General features: G+C 43.5%; 1 protein-coding gene and 1 long non-coding RNA gene across 8 annotated transcripts in view; one reads left to right on the top strand and one right to left on the bottom strand.

Moving 5' to 3' along the window:
• Nucleotides 1–12020, bottom strand: part of SNX18 (sorting nexin 18) — a 30411-nt gene extending 18391 nt beyond the window's left edge. The window contains exon 1 of the mRNA XM_059173970.1: nt 10186–12020. Within this exon, the coding sequence (XP_059029953.1) occupies nt 10186–11806 (1621 nt within the window). The 5' untranslated portion in view covers nt 11807–12020. The remainder of the gene's footprint in view (nt 1–10185) is intronic.
• A 143-nt stretch (nt 12021–12163) lies between these two features.
• Nucleotides 12164–20391, top strand: part of LOC131831737 (uncharacterized) — a 130216-nt gene continuing 121988 nt past the window's right edge. For all 7 annotated transcript variants that reach the window (XR_009353783.1, XR_009353782.1, XR_009353779.1 and 4 more), the window contains exon 1: nt 12164–12484. This is a non-coding gene — a long non-coding RNA (uncharacterized LOC131831737). The remainder of the gene's footprint in view (nt 12485–20391) is intronic.

Genomic DNA, 20391 nt, shown 5'->3' with positions numbered 1-20391 from the left:
GTACCGTTTGATCTTCCATGCTGCTCCCCCACATCCCCTCCAGCAGCTGCTGCAAACCCAGGGCCACAACAAAATCCCATGGGATCTCATCCAAGATCACCAATGTACAGGCCACATGCCCCCCAACATTCTGATTAGAGGGTGGGGCCCAATTTACAGCTGTACCCACTCGAGAGCTGAATCTGAGAGGCAGCCAGGATTTCATCCCTGATTTTTATACATGATCCATTCTGCCTGCTAGGCAAACTTCCAATTTTTTTTTTTTTTTTTTTTCAAAAATGCTCTCAGAGTAAGACTGGGAGAAGCCACCCCTGAACTCTCTCCTCTCCCCATAGCTGATGACCCCCACCAAGGCACACACCCATAACTGCATGTGTCATACTGTATGGTGACAGCTACTCACCTCTCAGCCGGGCTCAGTGACCTGAGCACTGTAGGAATGTATCAGCTAATACATGCTCATTCTAAAGCATTTCCAAGATCAAGAATGCACTTTCTATTTTCCTCTGAGAAGTCAAACTATGACCATCTTTCAAAGGCAAAAAAACAAATGCTACCCACCCAAGCCCCTAACACAGTTGACAATGACTCTTTATCCTCTGGATGCCCATGCACTCTTACCACAGGCACTAAGTTAACTTGACCTCTTATCTCCCAATTCTCTGTATAGACAACCTACTTCCATTATAGAACTGACCCTTCCATGAGGGCAGGCACCCACTGCTCAACACCTAAGCTCAGGGCTTTGTGTATCCAAGTCATTCAAGAAGGTGAAACGTACTCTCTCTACATCTTGTGCTTGGAATTAAGCAAAAGGGACTCCAATAATGAAAGCTTACCAAAGAGGAAAACAGTTTATATATGTAAGTTTAAGCATCAAGAACCAATATAAAGTGAAATCATGAGGCATGTAAAATTATTTTTTCTGGCATATAAAATAAAGCATTTTTTTTTTTAAAGATTTTATTTATTTATTTGACAGAGAGAAATCACAAGTAGATGGAGAGGCAGGCAGAGAGAGAGAGAGGGAAGCAGGCTCCCTGCTGAGCAGAGAGCCCGATGCGGGACTCGATCCCAGGACCCTGAGATCATGACCTGAGCCGAAGGCAGCGGCTTAACCCACTGAGCCACCCAGGCGCCCCTAAAATAAAGCATTTTTAAACTTTCTCCCTTCTCCCCAATAAGTTTTGGAAATTTACTTCAAAGATATGTAAGTTTAAGACTTTTAAATCACGTTCATATTAATTATTGACTTCACCTATAAAATATATCCAGATCCTATCTTTGTTTCCTACATTAGTTTATAAACTCCAGTATCCATCATCACATGAATAGAAAAACACATTCTCTAATAGAAGACATCTATTTCAAAATCAAAAAGTACTTATTGAGTGGCTGCTTTTCTCATTTAACAAGCATGCCTTAAGCATTGACTATGCACACACAAAATAGTGGAGCTACATACCAGAGGAACATAAAAACATGACCCCACACACTACCCACTAATCAAACGATGTATACTGTTTGGCGCACCAGTGAGCATTGTACCAGCCATGACTACTTGGAAAGGACTGGGCTCCAAGGAGAAAACTCTGAGAAGGAAACTTGATCTAAGGCTTAACTGTCTGTGTATGTTTTGGGTGGGGGTGGGGGGCTGTCAACAGAAGGTAGGAGCCCATCAATCTAAAAGGATGAAACTCAAGCCCTGATTCCCATCCCTACCTCTCTTCCACTCACAGCCCTCCTCATTTCAGTGGATGGAAACTCCATTCATACTGTTGGTCAAGCCAAAAACTGCAGAGTTTAAAACAACAACAACAAAACTGCAAAGTTCCCCTTGATGACTTGTCTTTCTCTCACATGCCCCATCGGATCCCTTAGGAAAACCTGATGATTCCATCTTTAAAATATATGCAGACTGGGATCCCTCCTCGCTATCTCCATGGTCTCCACTCTAGTCTGCTTCTATTCTCTCTCACCTGGATTATTAGGGTAGTTTCTTACTGGCTCTCTGCTGCTACCTTTGACACCCTACCTCCTCTCCATTCTATTATCAACACAGCGACTGTATTAAGTTTGCTAAAAGGTCCAGTGGATATCATTCCTTGGCTCAAAAGCCTGTCATGGCTCCCATCTCTCTAGTGCTCTCTGTCCTGTCAATGACCTACAAAGTCCTACTAATTGGACCTTCCAAAAGACCTTATCTCCTACCCAGATCCTCTTAGCTCCAATCACCTGGCGTTCTATTATCTAGCAGAACACACCCACCTTAGTGCCTCTGCTCTAGCTGTATTCTCTGCCTGAAAGACTCTCCCCCCAGACATCTGCTTGGCTAACTCCCTCACCCCTTCCATGTTTCCACTTAAATCTCACCTTCTTAATGAGACCTATGTTGATCATCCTTTTTCATACTTCATTCTGCCTCCCCATGCCCTCTCGCCCTGCTTCACATTTACGCTTTCCCCTACCACATACGTGATAATGTACTCACTATGTTTGTTTTTCCTTGTGTCTCCGCCCTGCTCACACGTAAGCGCCACAAGGGCGGTGATCTTTGTTTTGTCCAACGATGCAACCCATGCAACCCGAGCATCTTTAATAGTGCCCCATTTGAATAAAATCAGATTTATCTCTCAGAGGATCCTCTGAAAAAATCTAATGATCTTGGCTCTCCTCCCTAACTGCTGTCTCCCTATCTGCCAAATAATACAAAGAATTTCTTCATCAGCAAGTCCAATTACAATGAGAGATTAAAAAAAATTGCAAGAAAAGGACAAGTGAAGTAACACTTGCTCATAGTAATGTTTAATCAAGCTACAAATACAAGATTAACAATATAAGACTGTTTCTATTTTTGGAGAGGAGATAGTATTTAGAATTCGAAGTGAAGTACATTTTGTAGAAGGGAAAGCCCATCCCAATTTCTCTCTCTGGTGGTGCTACTAATGATAGCCCTCCTTTGGGTCAGAGAGAGATGTCCAGCTGTCCACCACACCTCAGCTTCCGAACACCTGGGCTCTGACCAGCAGGAAGGTGGCCAGATAGTCACCACTTTTACACTCATAGCTCCTGGTGGAGTAAGACCTCAATGCATGTTTGTTGATCTGAAACAGAAGTTCACGAATGTTCTTTCACATCAACTTGTCAGTTGCCGATATCAACTGATAAAGGATGTTCATGCTCCCATATTACAAAAATCGCATAAATAGAATGCTATTTAAACCAGCATGAACCAACGTCTAAATGTTCATCGTATACTGTCCTAAGTATTTTATTTTCAATGTATGGATGTTGCTATTTTTTTTTAAAGTCAATCAACAAATGATACTTAAGAGATCATAAATCTCATATTTACAGACGAGGGAACTGAAGCTCAGAAATGTCAAAGTGATTTGTGCAACGATACAGGTAATTTAGAGGAAGGGAACAGCTAGCGAACAGGAGACAATTTACACAATCCCTTAACGTGGAGAACACACAGTGACTCTAAATAACTCTGGCATTTCTACCTGTTATCATCCTTCTGGTGTGCAGTACATGCCAGCCATGTTAGACTACAATATTTAACCACTATACCAATGACTTACTGGGTTTTGATACTTTTGCCTGCAGTTCTGGTGGTAACAGGCTACCAGGATGGAAGATAAAATTACTGGAATTGTCTTTTAAAGAAGAGTTCTTCCGATTTTAATAATATCTTTCTACTTTTCAAAACCAAGCATTTAGTGAGTAACTACTGAGAACCAGGACATTTAATCCTCAGTGTGACCTTATGAGGAAGCATGCCCACTGAACCAACAAGAAAACGGAGACTTACTGAAGTTAAAGTAACTTGTCCAAAGCTCCTCTCACAACCACACAGTGGTCACCAGATTCCACAGCGACCCACAGGGAGGAGACTCTGAACATGAGGCTCTTGGCTTAACAGAATCACCTTTGTTTGTGGAGCTAAGCTTCCCTGTCAGAGTCAGGCCAGCACCATCTCTTCTGTGTAGCCTTGGGAGGGCTCTCAGCAAGCTGGCACATGGCTTCTCTGCCACCAGTCAAAGACTCAGTGAGGATCACAGTCCTGCCTATCCCCCATCCACATGTGAATCTAGCTTGTGCTCTGTAAGTGAAAGGTGACAGATGGGACAGGTCCTCTGAGTACAGTCTCTCCAAACAAGATCTAAGCACTACTGTGCCATGATTTGAGATAATCATTTAGTTTGTGGTCTCACAGTTCCATAAATAGATGGTGAATTAAATCAAACTTCATATTAAACTCTGATTTTAAAATACTCTGAAACAATAAAGCAATCAATTTTTAGTCAGCCTGAAGAAAAAGAATTTAATTTAAAGGAATTGTCATGTTTATCAGGGAACTGACACCTTCTCACAGAACTTCTTCATCCTTTGGGTGCTGCCTTCCTGTTTGAAAATCTCAAGATGGGGGCGCCTGGGTGGCTCAGTGGGTTAAAGCCTCTGCCTTCAGCTCAGGTCATGATCCCAGGGTCCTGGGATGGAGCCCCGCATTGGGCTCTCTGCTCAGCAGGGAACCCCCTCGCACCCCTCTCTGCCTGTCTCTCTGCCTACTTGTGATCTCTGTCAAATAAATAAATAAATAAAATCTTTAAAAAAAGAAAATCTTAAGATGACCAGACAGGAACCTGTGGGACGACATTTCCCAACAAAGGGGAGCTTTAACTGAGCCCAAGAGTTACCTGATGAACATGAGTGGGAGCACAGGTACCTGCCTCTTTTTGATTCTGCTGTGATCAGCCTAAAAGGCTAAGATTCCTCAGTGTGATTTCAAGAAGAATTCATGGCTCAAAAAAGAAGTCTGAGAAACCAATTACGATGATTATGAGCAGTATCCCCACCTAGCTTCATGACCAAGACTGTCTGTGGCGGGTCACACTGTCGTTTTAACCAAAGAACTCAGTCATCTCTTTCAAAAGCCCCAAAGGCAACCTCATTTTCATTAAGAAAATACAGATAGGGACAAAGGTTATAGCTAGAACTGAAATCTCCTTTAAAAATAGCTGGAGGGGTTGCCTGGGTGGCTCAGTGGGTTAAGCCGCTACCTTCCGCTCCGGTCATGATCTCAGGGTCCTGGGATCGGTCCTGCATCGGGCTCTCTGCTCAGCAAGGAGCGAGCTTCCATTCCCCACCCCCCCTCTCTGCCTGCCTCTCTACTTGTGATCTCTCTCTGTGAAATAAATAAATAAAATCTTAAAAAAAAAAAAAATAGCTGGAGGTTGGGATGCCTGGGTGGCTCAGTCAGTTAAGCTGCTGCATTTGGCTCAGGTCATGATCCCACAGTGCTGGGATCCAGCCCCACATCGGGTTGCTTGCTCCGCGGGGAGTCTGCTTCTCCCTCTGCCCCTCCCCCTACTTGTGCTCTCCCTCGTGCGTGTGCTCACACTCTCTCTCTGACAAATGGATAAATAAAATCTTTAAAAAAAAAAAACAGATGGAGCTAGAAGTACGTGAGAGAGGAGAAGTGGGTTCAATTAAGACAGAGCTAAAACAAAACAAAAAAATGAATGACCTCAATTGCTAGCCCAGAAGTTTCAAAATAAGGAGGAGTTTGTAAACAGCCCGCTTATTAGACCTTTTCTCTGTATTCCTGGCACCACCCTCTCGGGTCTATTTTTAGTCACAGAAGAATGGGGAGCAGACAGGGAAGGGCTAACTGTGGCCCAGCCTTACCTTGGGTGCCCTGCCAGGACTCTAGCTATCTTTAATTAATGTCTGAGGGACATAAGACGGACCCTACACGTGGTGAAAGAAGCACAATGGTGAAACTCTACCCCAAAGAACGGACAGGCCCACAACTGGTGTACCATGCCTGACGTCCCCGGGCTGTGTTTTGTTGAAAAGAAGGCTCCATCTGGAACATTTAGAGAGGGCAATGTGGAAACCCTGCATATTTAATTTAGGAGTACAGAAAACAGGACTGCCTGTTTGTTTACCTAGTTTTGCCACCCTGTTTCACAGACTCACACTACATTTTATCAACAAATCACTTTCACATGACCTATACATTTTCTCAGGAATAAAGAAGTTTCCTTTTAAGGTACTCCCTTCTGCTATCTAGTCCACATTCCTAAATAAAGATAAAACTAACATTTCTCATCACCCCACATTTAAAGTCTTTCCCTTTCACGATATTCCCCAGGAGAAAAGCCTAAAGCTTTTAAACCACAACAACTCACTGCCATCCGGATTAAGCTTTATTAAATATTAGATTAATCATATCTTTGGAACAGAACTGAATAGCCTAAGAAACTGATAGTGAAATCAATTCTATGTACTACCCCAAACTGGCCAACATCAGCATTCTAAAGGCATACTACAGGCAGGGATGATAAACAGGAGGAGATAAAATGCTACCATTTCAAAAAAAAAGAAAATCAGACCACAGGGTTACAAAGCTTGGCAGTGACAGACATGTGACTAGTCAGGAATCAATGAACTGTCTGTGAACAAAGAATTTAAGGGACTCCTGTTAAGACAGAGGAAAGTATGAATAAAATTCAAACAGCTTCTGAATTCCCATCTACTATACTTCAGACTATAGCAAACTGCCTTCTTCCTACACTCAATTCCATTAACCAAAATAGGTCTGTTTATCTAAGACTCCATGAGGTGATGAAAAAATAAAAATTCTAGCATTCTCTTTCAGCTAAAGAAACCATATGGCTTTCTTTGCTTCTGCAGAACGTACTTACACTAAAGCCATTATTAAGTTTAAGCAATGGTTTTAGTACTGAGTATAGTCAGAAAAAAGCCAGTCGACCACGTTTAAGGGTACATGTGTTCTGGAGCTGGTTCCTCACCAGACTCAGACGACCTTTCTGAAAGCAGCTGTATTTTCTGAATAAATGATGAAGGCAGGATGCAGAGCAGATGAACACCCTCGCACCGCAGAAATATTACTCCCTGAGTACTCACTCATTCTACATTCTGTAGAGAGGGGTCTGGCAGGGCCTGCTTCCCCTCCCAGTTTTTATTCCTTGAGCCCATGTAGAAAGGAGGCGATGCCATGAGATGACCAAGTGAAAAGAAAACTCTCTGGAGAGTATGTGCAAAGATTGTCAACTGTTGGAGAAATCTGACAGGACTGACAGTTGAACTACAGCAGAACCTTCTGCAGTGATGAAATGGACTCTTCTGCATCTGTTGTCCAATGTGGTAGCCACTAGCTACAAAGCACATGAAATATAGCTAATGTGATTGAGGAACTGAATTACATTATTTTATTTTAATTAACTTACATTCAAGTGGTCAGATGTGGCTCACAGATCCAGCATCGAAGAGCACAGGTTTAGAATACTGGAAAAGCTGACCACAGCAATCTCCCAGATCAGAAAAAAGCTCAGAGGAGACTAATGTTCCTATCCTTTCCCCCAGGAATTAAAGGGAAAAAAACTTAATGAGCTCCCCTTCTTAACTGTGTTAGTCATTAAAAAGCACTATCTAATCATTTCTGTCTCATCTGAATGTGGACCTAACATATGGTACAACACATAAAATGCAGAAGTACTGAAACTGCTTTCTCCCTGTAAACAATGAGAACTTAAGAGCTGAAATAATTATTTTGAATTTTTACATTTCTCCCTAAGTTGAAATATAAACTTTGAACCAAATACTTACACAAAAGATAGCTTAAGATTCTTATAGATTTTTTATCATTTTTTTCATTTTGCTTTCCTCTCAAGTCATGGTAAAAATCTTTCATATGATTACACTTTGAGACCTTAGAGGAAAAAAACAACCTGTCAACAAAATCCCCAAGTGCTCAGACAAAAAAAGATTCATTCCAATAGCAACTGTGTAGTTAAGTCGGGGTGGGAGGGGGAAGCTGCTCTTTACAACCACAAGTTCTGAATACTCAGAACATGTTCAAAAAGCTTTAGCTTAACTTATGAGATCTGTTCCATCTGTAGTCCTAAAAATCGCCAACACTAGCATCCTTGATAATAACTGGTTGCAGGCAAATCCTTTCAGTCTTATGCACTGCACACTATAGCTTTAAAATGGCAAGTACATTCTAAACACATGTCATCTAGGGACACACACTCCCTGTACATTATACACTAAGGCTACAGCAGAAAAAAACTATACTTAACATCAACTGATTTTCTTTTTGAACTTCCTAAAGATTTTGTTTAGTGCCCCTGAATCTGTTTAAACAACATAAAATGATACAGGCTTTAATGAAGTTTTTCAAATCCCAAGAACTAGAAAACGATTTTAGTTCTAGGATTTAAAAAATAGTAATAATAAGCAAACTACACAGTTTATAAACTATAAAATCTACTGCTTTAACTCAAAATCGACCTTAGAACAAACACCATACCTTTTCTAATCCATAGTTCCAAAAGCAGGACACTTGACAAGGCTGTGTGTGGTCTAAGTGACAGTGAAGTCAGTGAATGAACAGAAGCAGCCCAGTAGCAGCCAGTCACCTGAGTCTGCCTGCAGATGTCTGTACCTGTCTCCACCCTTTCAACTATTTACCAACTATTTGCATAAACTCACAAAATATGTAAAAAGGCAGCATGGGCCCAGGCTGATACAACACAATGGTATTTAAATATAAGGTCTTGTATTAAAGGCTCAAAGAGTCAGTCCCACCCACCAGCACCAGCCAAAAAAGTCAAGGAGTCACAGCAATTTACACACAAAAAGTCATGAGGGATGCAGCTGCAGGTTCAGTACCCTTGCTCAAACATCGAATTCCATCTCAGGCTGCATTTACAAAATGTAAATTGCCAAGAAAGTTACTACTTTCTACTAAAATTATTACGGCAGATGATTCAGGATGCTGCATTGTAGCCCTGCTTTGGAAGGACCCCCCCCCCCAATTGGTAATACCAGTCCAACACCTGGAAGTGGGAGGAGAACAGCAGAGAGAAAGAAAGCAAAACTGCTGTCTCCAAAAGTGGAAAGGGCTAACGTGTGGATGAAGAATAGACTTACTTTGTGTGGTTCCAGCGAAGAGAAAGACAAAGAAGAGAGGCAAATTTTAGTTCAGTGCAAGGAAGAATGTATCAAAGATCAGGGTTGTTCATAATTGGACTGGCCCACCTAGAAAGGCAGTGAGCACCTCCTTACTGAAAGCCAAACTCTGGATCACAAACCTCTCTGTGATCCAAAGAGGTTTCCACCATCAGGGGAAGTTAGACTAAGTAACTCCCTCCCTCCTCCCACACCCACACTGAACAGGACATTCACAGGCAAGACCACCTCCCTAACTCCAACTCCTCCCACTTCTCTCACTCCAGGCTTTACAGCTCTAATTCATTTTCTAAGAGGGGGGGAAAAAAAAAAGCAAAAAAACTTTTGCTTTAACAAAAATTAGAGACACTAACAACTACTAATGAAACAAGCTCTGACAGTTGGGCAGCTCACTCACTGGAATACAGAAGCACCGCCCTCAGACATGATATTCACATTCTGTGCATTCTTTGTAGTTTCCCACATCATTTTTTAAAATAATATTCTTTAAATTTAGTTAACAGACTCTACACTCAAAATGACTGAACTTAAAGGGATTAATTTTCTTCAAACTTCCTGTAGTGAGAGTGAGCCACTCACTTAATTCTACAAAGGCTGCAAGCAAGAAGCCTACACAGGACATTTTTAAACTGCCCCGGCTAGAACCTCAGACAAGGGATTCTAATTTCTCCATCAAGCCAGGGACTGAGAGGTGTGGAAGGCAGAAATAGGACTTACCCTACCTTGCAGATACCCGACCTTTATTTGCAGATATCCCGCCTTCCCCATTATTTCCGTGCTTCCTGAAGCCCTTCACTAAGTCACCCCACAGTGTTCAAATGGATGCCTAACAGGGTTTGGGTCCTCTTCTAATTCTACCCTAGGCACAAGATTACAGATCCCAGAAGCTCATTACCCAACTATTCAAACTCTAAAATGATAGCACCGTCCTAAGAAGTACTCTCAGAACTTTCTCTGAAGAGTAACCCACTCCCTGTCTGGAAATACTTTAAGGAGGCAGCTACCTGCCCACCATCCATCATACACTCCGAAAAAGAGGCCAGCTGTCCACATCCCTATTTGATTCCCAACCTGCAGGACAACAGTCTGAAACATATTAGGGTATCTCTGTCCAAATCATCCCTTTCAGCCTCAACAACATATTCCAGACCATCTGCTCTAATGGCCAGGCTTTACCTTTCTGAACGTGAATGATGTCGGGGAAGTTGGCCAGGTGCCCCTGATACAGCGCTAACAGGTCCATGACCGGGTCCAGGTCCTGCCTGGGCTGCTCGGCAAAGAGCTCGCCGATGGCGTCGTAGGCATCTCCGGTGAAGGCGATGGCCTGGTTCAGGCCGGCGGAGAAGGCCTGCTGGTCCAGCTCGAAGGCCTGGCTGAGGCCGCGGAAGGACTGGCCCACCTTCTGATACTCCTTCTTGAAGCCTGTCACCTGCTTGCGTGCGAACTCGTTGGCCGTGTGGTTGAGCTGCAGCGCGCTGTCGTCCATCTTCTTGGTGAAGCACTTGAAGCCGTCAATCTTGCTCTCCACCTCCTGCAGGTCGAGGGCGGCGGCGGGGGGCGTGCTCAGAGTCAGGAAGAAGTTGGCGCCCACCATCTCGTCTTTCTCGGCCTTCCGCTTGCCCTGTTTCCAGGCCTTCTCGTCCGTGCTGCTGGGACAGGTCAGAAAGTGCTGGAAAACGTCGCACTGCGCCAGCACGGGGTGGCTGGCCATGTGGTTCATCCACCAGATCAGGCCCTTCCTGCGCTTGGAGATGAAGTCCTCCTCGAAGCGGCCGGTGGCCTGCTTCTCGGGCAGGTGCGGCACCGAGATGACGGGGAACTTCTCGGCCAGGCGCGCGTACAGCCAGTCGAAGTGCTTGTAGCGCCGGTGTACCGGTACCTGCGTGTGCGTGGGGACCAGTTTGTAGGAAATGTAGCTCTTCATGCCCTTGAACTTGGTCTGTTTGGTGGGATCGTCGATGGTGCACTGGAAGGGGTAAGGGTTCTCCTGCCATTCGGGACCGTAGGGCCCCAGCACCACACACAGCTTGTCCCCATCCTTCACGAAGCCAGACGCTTCGCCCAGCACGAAGGCCTCGCCGCCTGACTTGACGAAGGTGGAGAAGCGGTTGAGGTTGCGGCTTACAGTGGCCGAGCTCTTGGCCCCCGACGGATGGTGCTGCGGGGGCGCCGAGCCGCCGCGGGACCCCAGCGACAGGTCGGAGCGCGTGGACAGACGGTAGCGGCTGGCCGCGCCGCCCGCGGACGATGAGCCGTCGAGGTCCGGGTACGCGCTGCTGCCCAGCGCGCCCGGCTCGTCGGCCACCGTGGAGCTGTCGTCCCACTCGTCGTCCCAGTCATCGTCGCTGCCCTGGCTGGCCTGGTAGCCTCCGCCGTAGAGCTGCTGAGGCGACGGCTGCAGGGCGCCCCCGCCGTACGGGTAGCCCGCGGCCGGCGGCTGGAAGGTGCTCGGCGGAGGCGCCTGCTGCGGTTGCAGCAGCGGCTGGAAGGCGTCGGGCGGCGGCTTGAAGGAGGCGGGTGGCGCGGCGGGCAGGGGATCGAAGCCGCCAGGCGGGACGTTGGCGTAGCGAGCCGGGGCTCCCGGGCCGCCGTCGCCCGCCGGGCCGGGCTCCGGGGCGCGGATCACCTGCACGTACGAGGCCGGGAAGAGGCCACGGTCGCCGCGGCTGTTGACCCCCTCGAGCCAGCCCTCGATGTCCTGTTCGCTGCACAGGCTCAGCACCTCGTGCTCCCGCAGCGAGATCTCACCCGGGTTCTCCGACCTAAAGTCGTACAGCGCCCGGGCGCGCAGCGCCATGGTCCCGGGGCCTCGGCGGGCGGCCCCCGACTCCCTACGCCGCGAGCCCGGGGCCCGCCCGAAGGGTCCGCGGTGTCGCCCACGTCCCGGCGCGCGGAACGGAGCCCAAAAGACAGCGCGCAGCCCCGCGCCCCGGCTCGCCGGTCGCGCCCTCCGCGCAGCTCAGCTCGCAGCGCCGACTGCCTCACTGGGCCGCCGCCGCCGCCGCCGCAGCCGGCTGGGGGCGGGGCCCGCGGCCTCCCACGTACCCAGCTGCGCTAATCCACGGCCGAGAGCCGCGCGCCAGGCGAGAGCAAGCGATGGCCGAGCCGCCGCATCAGTCCGCAGGGCCCACTCCGCGGCCGCCACTGCCCCCTCCAGGCCGGCGCCGCGCCATCAGGCGCCCGGTGAAGGTTTCCACTCAGAAGCCTTGGGTGGGAAATTGGGCTCTTAGATGACAAAAACGTGTCCTAGAAAGTAAATTAATAGTCGCATTCCTGACAAACGTTCCTACTCTGAGCGCTCAGTGAGTGCTTCTAGAATAATTTAGCCACACGACTCACGACGGATTTTCAGCGGCGATTAGCGACCGCACCAAGAAGAAAAACAAGATGCCTGTGCCCGGCGCTGTCCGCGCCTTTCCATCTTCCGCCCGCTGGAACCTTCTGGCAAGAAGGGGAGGAGGAGGACTCGAGCAAAGTAAGGAAGGTGTTGTGCTTGACAAATTAAGAGGCTAAGGGTGGTAGAGACGGTGGGAGGAGGTGTCGGTGTCGGAGAGTTTACAGTAATGTAAGTGGGCACGGGGGGGCTGGCATTCTGAGTGTGTCCCTTCACCTCCCCGAGACCAGGTAGCGCAGGGGACGAGAGAGAGCTTTCAGTTCGGAGTCAGGCTGTTGGGTCCGAGTCTGCCTTCTGACACCACCTAGGTTATGACCTTGAGCAAGTCACCTGTACCTCCCTCCTGGGGTGGTTGTGGGATTCGATAATCATGTAGTCCCTAATTTACAGATGAGGAAAATGAAAGGGAGAGGTGAATACGCGGCAGATACTCTACAATGGGGAGTACAGTTCAGGTGTTTGCTGCCACTCGTGCTCACGTTACTGTTATTTGGGAAGGCAAAAACCCTGTCCTCCTTCGTAAGCAGAATAGGGATCCTAAAATCACAGTCCCAGAGCATATGCACCGGAAGGGCCCCCCGTGTTCACACCTGATTCCTAATCTGAGATCAGTGACCATCTCTCTCCATTCATCTTTGTCTCACTCAATTTATATTATCTTTAAGATAAGTCGATTTTTAAAAATCACTTCCTGAATTATTAATCAACTCCAATCTCCAAAGTCGCCTTGTTTCACATCTTCTTTTCTTTCTCTGTGTAATTTGCCCGAAGCGTTTTCTTCTCATAATTATTAAGTCTAACCTAATTATTCCTTTGAAGACACCTCTAATTGGGATTCACAATTCATATGCCATTAATTTCAGCCTGTCCTATGACCCTTTTCAAGCAAATCTGGGAAACAGGCCAGAAGAGTTTACAATTATTCTAAGGAAGGGCTGTGGTATTCTAAGCGTCTTGCACAAAACCACCAACCTAGTATACCAGAATTACTCCTACAGTATTTATCCCTAATACAAAAACCTTAATTCAACTCTGTAAGCAAATTCTGAATTACAGCATTTTTAGCTAAAAATTCTGGGTTACGATCCTTCTTAACAGTAAGCAACAGAGGTCACTGAATTTCAATGTCAACAGCTTATGTAGTCGGAAACATGAAGTCAACATTTATGAAACACTGAAAACATAATTGATTTTATTTATTGTTTTATATATATGTATATATATTATTTATTAATTATGAGAAGCTAATCTAGAATATTTAGGATAAATGCTTTGAATTTCACCCTTACTATTCATCTGGTAGCTACTTTTTTAGATTAAAGAGTTAATTAAGTAACAAGAAACGTGCAATGCTTCAGGTTTTGAAACAGAGAGACTGAAAATCTATTTCAGGTATGAAAATTCCAGGAATTTGAGGTGATATCTTTTACAGCCAGGTTGGGCTGCTCCTTAGAAACGGTGGTTGAGGAGTTACTGGATGTCAGAGGTTGTTTGCAGTACTAATGCCCATGCAAGTGTTCAGTTTGTAGGAGTCTGATGGGAGGCCAGTCATCAGGTTTGGTGAAGGACAGGGACAGGCTGTCGATGGTGCCTGGCTGTGTGGCGCCTGAGTGGCTGGAAATGCCCCTTAGGGTCTTAGATATTTTTTTAAATGTGCTAAAGTATTAGAAATTTGTAACTGTTCGCTCAGGGACATAAAGAGTAACATGTTTTTAAAAGATTTCTCTAGTGGGGCGCCTGGGTGGCTTAGTTGTAAAGCAGCTACCTTCAACTCAGGTCATGATACCAGAGTCATGGGATGGAGCCCCGTGTCCGGCTCCCTGCTCAGCAGGAAGCCTGCTTCTCCCTCTTCCTACCCCACTCCTCCTACTTGTGTTCCCTCTCTCACTGTCAAATAAATAAAATCTTAAAAAAAAAAAAAAAAGATTTCTCTAGAAAACGGAGCATATTATTCATAAGTTACATAATCGTTATAACCATCAACTATTTCTATTTCATTACATCTTCATAAAAACACGTCATTAGGGGACACTAAATGGCTCTACACACCCATATTTTCACACTTCTTCCTTTGGCCTGAGCGGCTTTATGTGGCCTGGCCCCTGCCTCTCTTTCCATTCCTTTCTTCCACTAGAGTGAAACCACAGTGGTTTCTTTGCTATTTCTGGAACAAGCCAAGCATATTTGTGCCTTGGATTTTTTTAATAGATTTTATTTTTTTAGAGAAGTTTTAGGTTCATGGCAAAATTGAGCAGAAGGTACAAGAGATTTTCCATATACCCATTTCATCCATGTGCATAGTCTCCTCCCTACCATCAACATTTCCAGTCAGAGTGATGCATTGGTTACTGTTACTTAACCTGCACTAGCACATAGTTATTGCTCAAAGTCCGTAATTGATATAAGGATTCTTAGTGTTGTACCTTCTATAGATTTGGACAAATGAATAATGACATGTATCTGCGTCTATCATTGTAATATCATACAGATTAGTTTCACTACCCTAAAAATCATCTGTTTTCTGCCTATTCATCTCTTCTTCCCTCCTAACCCCTGGCAAACACTGATCTTTTCTACTGTCTCCATAGTTTTGCCTCTTCCAGAGTGTCGTACAGTTGGAATCATACAGTATGTAGCCTTTAACCTTCCTCCATGTCTCTTTATAGCTTGATAACTCATTTCTTCTCAGCCATAACAATATTCTGTTGTCTGTATGGGTCACAATTTATTTATTACTTACCTACCTGAATGATATCTCGGTTGCTTCTAGATTTTGGCAACTATGAATAAAGCTGCTATAAACATCCCTCTGCAGGTTTTTGTCTGGATGTAAGTTTTAAACTCCTTTGGGTAAATGCCAAGGAGTAGGATTACTGGATTGTATGGTGAGGGTATATTTAGTTTTGTAAGAAACTGCCAACTTCCAAAACAACTCTACCACTTTACATTACCACCAGCATGAATGAGAATTCCTGTTACTCCACATCCTTGTTAGCATTTGGTATTGTCAGTGTTCTGGGTTTTGGCCATTCTGGAAAGTGTGTAGTGGTATCTTATTGTTTTAATCTGCATTTCCCTGATGACATATGATGTAGAGCATTTTTTAATGTGCTGATTTGCTATCCATATATCTTCTGCAGAGAGGTAGTCTGTTAAGATCTTTGGCCCATAAGGGTTGTTACCTTATTGTTGAGTGTTTAAGAATTTTTCTGTATATTGGAAATAAATCTTTTATCACATGTATCTTTTGCAAATATTGCTCTCAGTCTGTGACTTGTCTTCTCATACTCTTGGCATTGTCTTTCCCGAAGCAGAAGTTTTTAATTTTAATGAAGTCCAGCTTATCAATTATTTCTTTCATGGATCCCGCCTTTGGAATTATGTCTAAAAAGTCATTGCCATGCCCAAAGTCTTCTGGATTTTCTCTTATGTTATCTTCTATGAGTTTTATAATCTGCACTCCATATTGAGGTCTCTGATCCATTTTAATTTATTTTTGTGGGAGGTGTAAGGTCTGTGTCTAGGTTTATTTCTTTTTCCATGCAGATGTCCAGCTGCTCTGGCACCAGTTGTCAAAAAGACTATCTGTGCCTCTTTGTGTTGTCTTTGCTCCTTTGCCAAAGATCAGTTGACTATATTTATATAAAACTGTTTCTGAGCTCTCTATTCTGTCCCATTGATCTGTCTGTCTATTCTTTGACCAATACCACACTGTCTGCTTACTGCAGGCCTAGAGGAAGACTTAAAGTAGTGTCAGTCCTCTTTGTTCTTCTACTTTAGTATTGTCTTGGCGATTCAGTCTTCTGCCTCTACATGTAGACTCTATAAAGAGTGTTGATCTAGAAGATAAAGCTGGGATTTTTTAAAGTTTTTAAAAATATTTTATTTATTTGTCAGAGAGAGAGAGAGAGAACACAAACAGTGAGATTGGCAGGCAGAGGGAGAAGCAGGCTCCCTGCTGAGCAAGGCACCCATTGCAGGACTCAATCCCAGGACCCTGGGGTCACGACCTGAGCCAAAGGCAATTGCTTAACCAGCTGAGCCACAAGGCATCTCAATGCTGAGATTTTGATTAGGATTACATGGAATCTACAGATCAAGTTGGAAAGAGCTGACATCTTGAGTATTCCTATCCAAGAACATGGAATATCCTTTTACTTAGTTACTTAATTTCTTTCAACAGAGTTTTATTTCTCCTCATAGAGATCTTGTACATATGTTGTCGGATTTATACCTAAGTATTTCATTTCCAGAGGGTGCTAAGGTACATGGAATCGTGTTTTCAATTTCAATTCCACTTGTTCACTGTTAGTATGTGTAGGAAAACAATTGAATTTTGCATAGTAACTGTGCATCCTACTATCTTGCTATAATCACTTTTGAGCTCTAGGGGTGGGGAGAAGGGTTTAATTGATTCTCTTGGGTTTTTTACATAGACAATCATGTCATCTGCAAACAAAGATGGTTTTATTTCCTCCTAATCTGTATACCTTTTATTTCATGGTCTTCTTCATTGCATTAGCTAGGACTTCCATTATGATGTTGAAAAACATTGGTGAGGAAGACTTCTTTGCCTTATTCCTGATCTTAGTGAGAATGCTTCAGGCTTTTTACCACTAAGTGCAAAGTTAGGCATAAGGTCTTTTTGTAGATATTCTTTATCAAGTTGAGGAAGTTCCCGTCTATTCTTAGTTTACTGAAAGTTTTTATCATGAATGGGTCTTGGGTTTTATCAAATGATTTTTCTGCTTCTATTGAAATGATCATATGATTTTTCTTCTTTGACTTATTGATATGATAGGTTATATTAATTGATTTTCAAATGTTGACCCAGCCTGGCATACCTACATGATCCCACTAGGCCACAGTATATAATTTGTTTTATGTGCTGTTGGATTTGATTTGATAATATTTTGTTGTATTTATGCTCATGAGAAATATTCATCTTTAGTTTTCTTGTGACATCTGTTTGGTTTGGGTATTAGAGTGATGCTGGCCTCATAGAATGAGTTAGGAAGTATTTCCTCTGCATCTATCTTCTGAAAGAGATTGTAGGGAATTTATATAATTTCTTCCTTAAATGTTTGGTGGAATTCACCAGTGAACCTGTAAGGGCCTATTCAGCCAGAGTGGCCCCACCCTGGTTGAACTGCCATTTTGTTGTAAAACTTAAATTGATCTTGCCCCCCCACCCCAGGGGAACTTACTTAAAAACAAGTCCAGGAAACCAGTCCCACGTAACAAAGTCCAAGTACAAGGGCGGGTCAGGCCAGGTGGAGGTATTCAATCAGTGGGGGCGCACACTGTCTCCTAGCTACCAAGGAGTATGCGCCCTGCCCTTTGGGAGCCTTTTGGCACCAATCCTAACCAAGGTGTGATAGACTGGTTCAAATGTCTACTAGGGTAAGTAATTCAGTTGGTCACCTAGCATCACTGTGGAGTTTCCTGTGTGTTTTACAATCTCATTGGCCACCTGTGTGTGGCCAGGCCCAACCACATGGCCTTTGCTCTATAAAAGTTAGTCTGTGAGGCAGGGAGGGGTCACCCTCTCTGTAGGGGCGGCCCCGACCAGTGTGTTTGACGGTCAGTCTGATTCCTGATGCGTGGCGCGAAATAAGGCTTTGCTTGACCTTCACTTTGTATCAGTCTCGCTCCTTTAATCACGGACCCATTATTGGGGTACCCAATTTTGGGGGACCCAGCAAACCCACCTGGGTCCAGTACTGTTTGTTTTGGAAGGTTTTTCATTATATTGGGCCTATGCAGTTGTCTATTTCTTCTTATGTGAATTTTGGCATATTGTGTCTTTTAAAGAATTCGTCCATTGTGAGTAGGCTATCACATTTGTAGGCACAGAGTCCTTCGTCGTATGCATTACTCTTTTAATGTCCTTGAGATCTGTAGTTCTATTTCCTCTTTAATGATAGTAGTAATTTGCGTTCTGTTTCTTAGCCTGGCTAGAGGCTTATTGATCTTTTCAAAGAAACAGCTTTCGATTTCATTGGTTCTGTTGATTTTCTGTTTTCAATTTCATTGATTTGTGCTCTATTTTTTTATTATTTCTTTTCTTCTGTTTACTTTTTATTTAATTTGCTCTTCTGTTTTAGTTTCTGAAGGTGGAAGCTTTGATAATTGAGTTTAGATTTTTCTGCTTTTCTAATATATGCACTCACAGCTATACATTTCCCTTTGACCCTTCTCGCTGCATCCTACCTCTCACATTTTGTTACATTGTCTTTCCACTTTCATGTAGTCAAAAATATTTAATTTCTCTTGAGATTGCTTCTTTGATCCATGTGTTATTTAGAAGTATGTTGTTGAATCTCCATGTATTTGGGTATTTTCTAGCTATTTTTCTGTTACTGATTTTTAGTTTAGTTTCACTGTAGTTTGAGAGGAGACATTATATGATATCTATTCTTTTAAATCTGTTAAGGGGTGTTTTATGGCCCAAAGTATGGTCAATTTTGGTGAATGTTCTATATGAGTTTGAGAAAAATCTTTATTCTGCTGTTGTTGGATGAAGTTAGTCTATACCTTTCTATTAAATAAAGCTAATTGAGGGTGTTGTTGAGTTCAGCTCTATTCTTACTGATTTTCTGCTTGCTGGATCTGTCCATTTCTTTTCTTTCTTTTTCTTTCCTTTTTTTTTTTTTCTTTTTTGAGATTTTATTTATTTGAGAGAGAGGGAGAGAGTGAGTGAGCACAAGTAAGAGGAGAGGCAGAGGGAGAAGCCAACTCCTCACTGAGCAGGGAGCCCCATGCGAGGCTCAATCCTGGGACTCCAGGATCATGACATAAACAGAAGGCAGACATTCAACCAAGTGAGCCACCTAGGCGCCCTTGGATTGTCCATTTCTTATAGAGAGGTGTTGAAATTTCCAACTATAATAGTAGATTCATCTATTTCTCTTTGAAGTCTTGTCAGTTTTTGCCTCATGTATTTTGCCACTGTGTTGTTTGTGCATACATGTTACAAATTATGTCTTCTTGGGGGAATTGACCTCTTTATCATTGTGTAATGTCCTTCTCTATCCCTGATAACTTTCCTTATTTTGAAATCTGCTCTGTCCAAAATTATTATAGCTACTCCTGCTTTCTTCTGATTAGTGTTAACATGATATATGTTTCTTCATCCATTTACTTTTAATCTGTATGTCTTTATATTTCAAGTGGATTTTTTTATAGACAACATATAATTGGGTCTTGATCTTCAATCCATTCCGACAATCTTTGTCTTAAAACTGGTACATTTAGACCATTACATTCAAAGTGATTATTGATTGAATTGGGTTAATATCTACCATATTTGTTACTGCTTTCAAGTTGTTGCCCTTGCTCTTTGTTTCCATTTTTGTCTTCTACTCTTTTCCTGCCATTTGTGGCTTTAAGTGAACATTTAATGATTCCATTTTTTTCTCTTTCCTTACATATCAATTATACTTCTTTTTTAGTAGCTCCCCTAGAGTTTGCAGTATGCATTTACAACTAATCCAAACCTGCTTTCAAATAACACTATAGGGGAGGTGAACCATGAGAGACGATGGACTCTGAAAAACAATCTGAGGGGTTTGAAGTGGCGGGGGGGTGGGAGGTTGGGGGAACCAGGTGGTGGGTATTAGAGAGGGCATGGATTGCATGGAGCACTGGGGGTGGTGCAAAAACAATGAATTCTGTTATGCTGAAAATAAATTAAAAAAAAAAAACACTATACTATTTCATGGGTAGTGTGAATAGCAATATAACAACAAAATAATACTAATTCCCTCCTGTTCCTTGTTTTACTGATATCATCCATTTCACATATCTATAAGCACACATAAATGTGTATGTAGTCAAATAAAGCATTGCTATTATTTTTTTGAACAGTTATCTATTAGATCAATTAAGAAAAAGAGATTTTATTCTACCTTTCCTTCTTCCTTCTCCAATATTCTTTTTTTCTTTATGTAGATTGGAGTTTCTAATCTATACCATATTCCTTCTCC

This window comes from Mustela lutreola, chromosome 5, assembly GCF_030435805.1.
Source record: "Mustela lutreola isolate mMusLut2 chromosome 5, mMusLut2.pri, whole genome shotgun sequence".
NCBI lineage: Eukaryota > Metazoa > Chordata > Mammalia > Carnivora > Mustelidae > Mustela > Mustela lutreola.
Note: the sequence above shows the minus strand (reverse complement) of the source record. Positions and strands in the feature narration are given on the sequence as shown.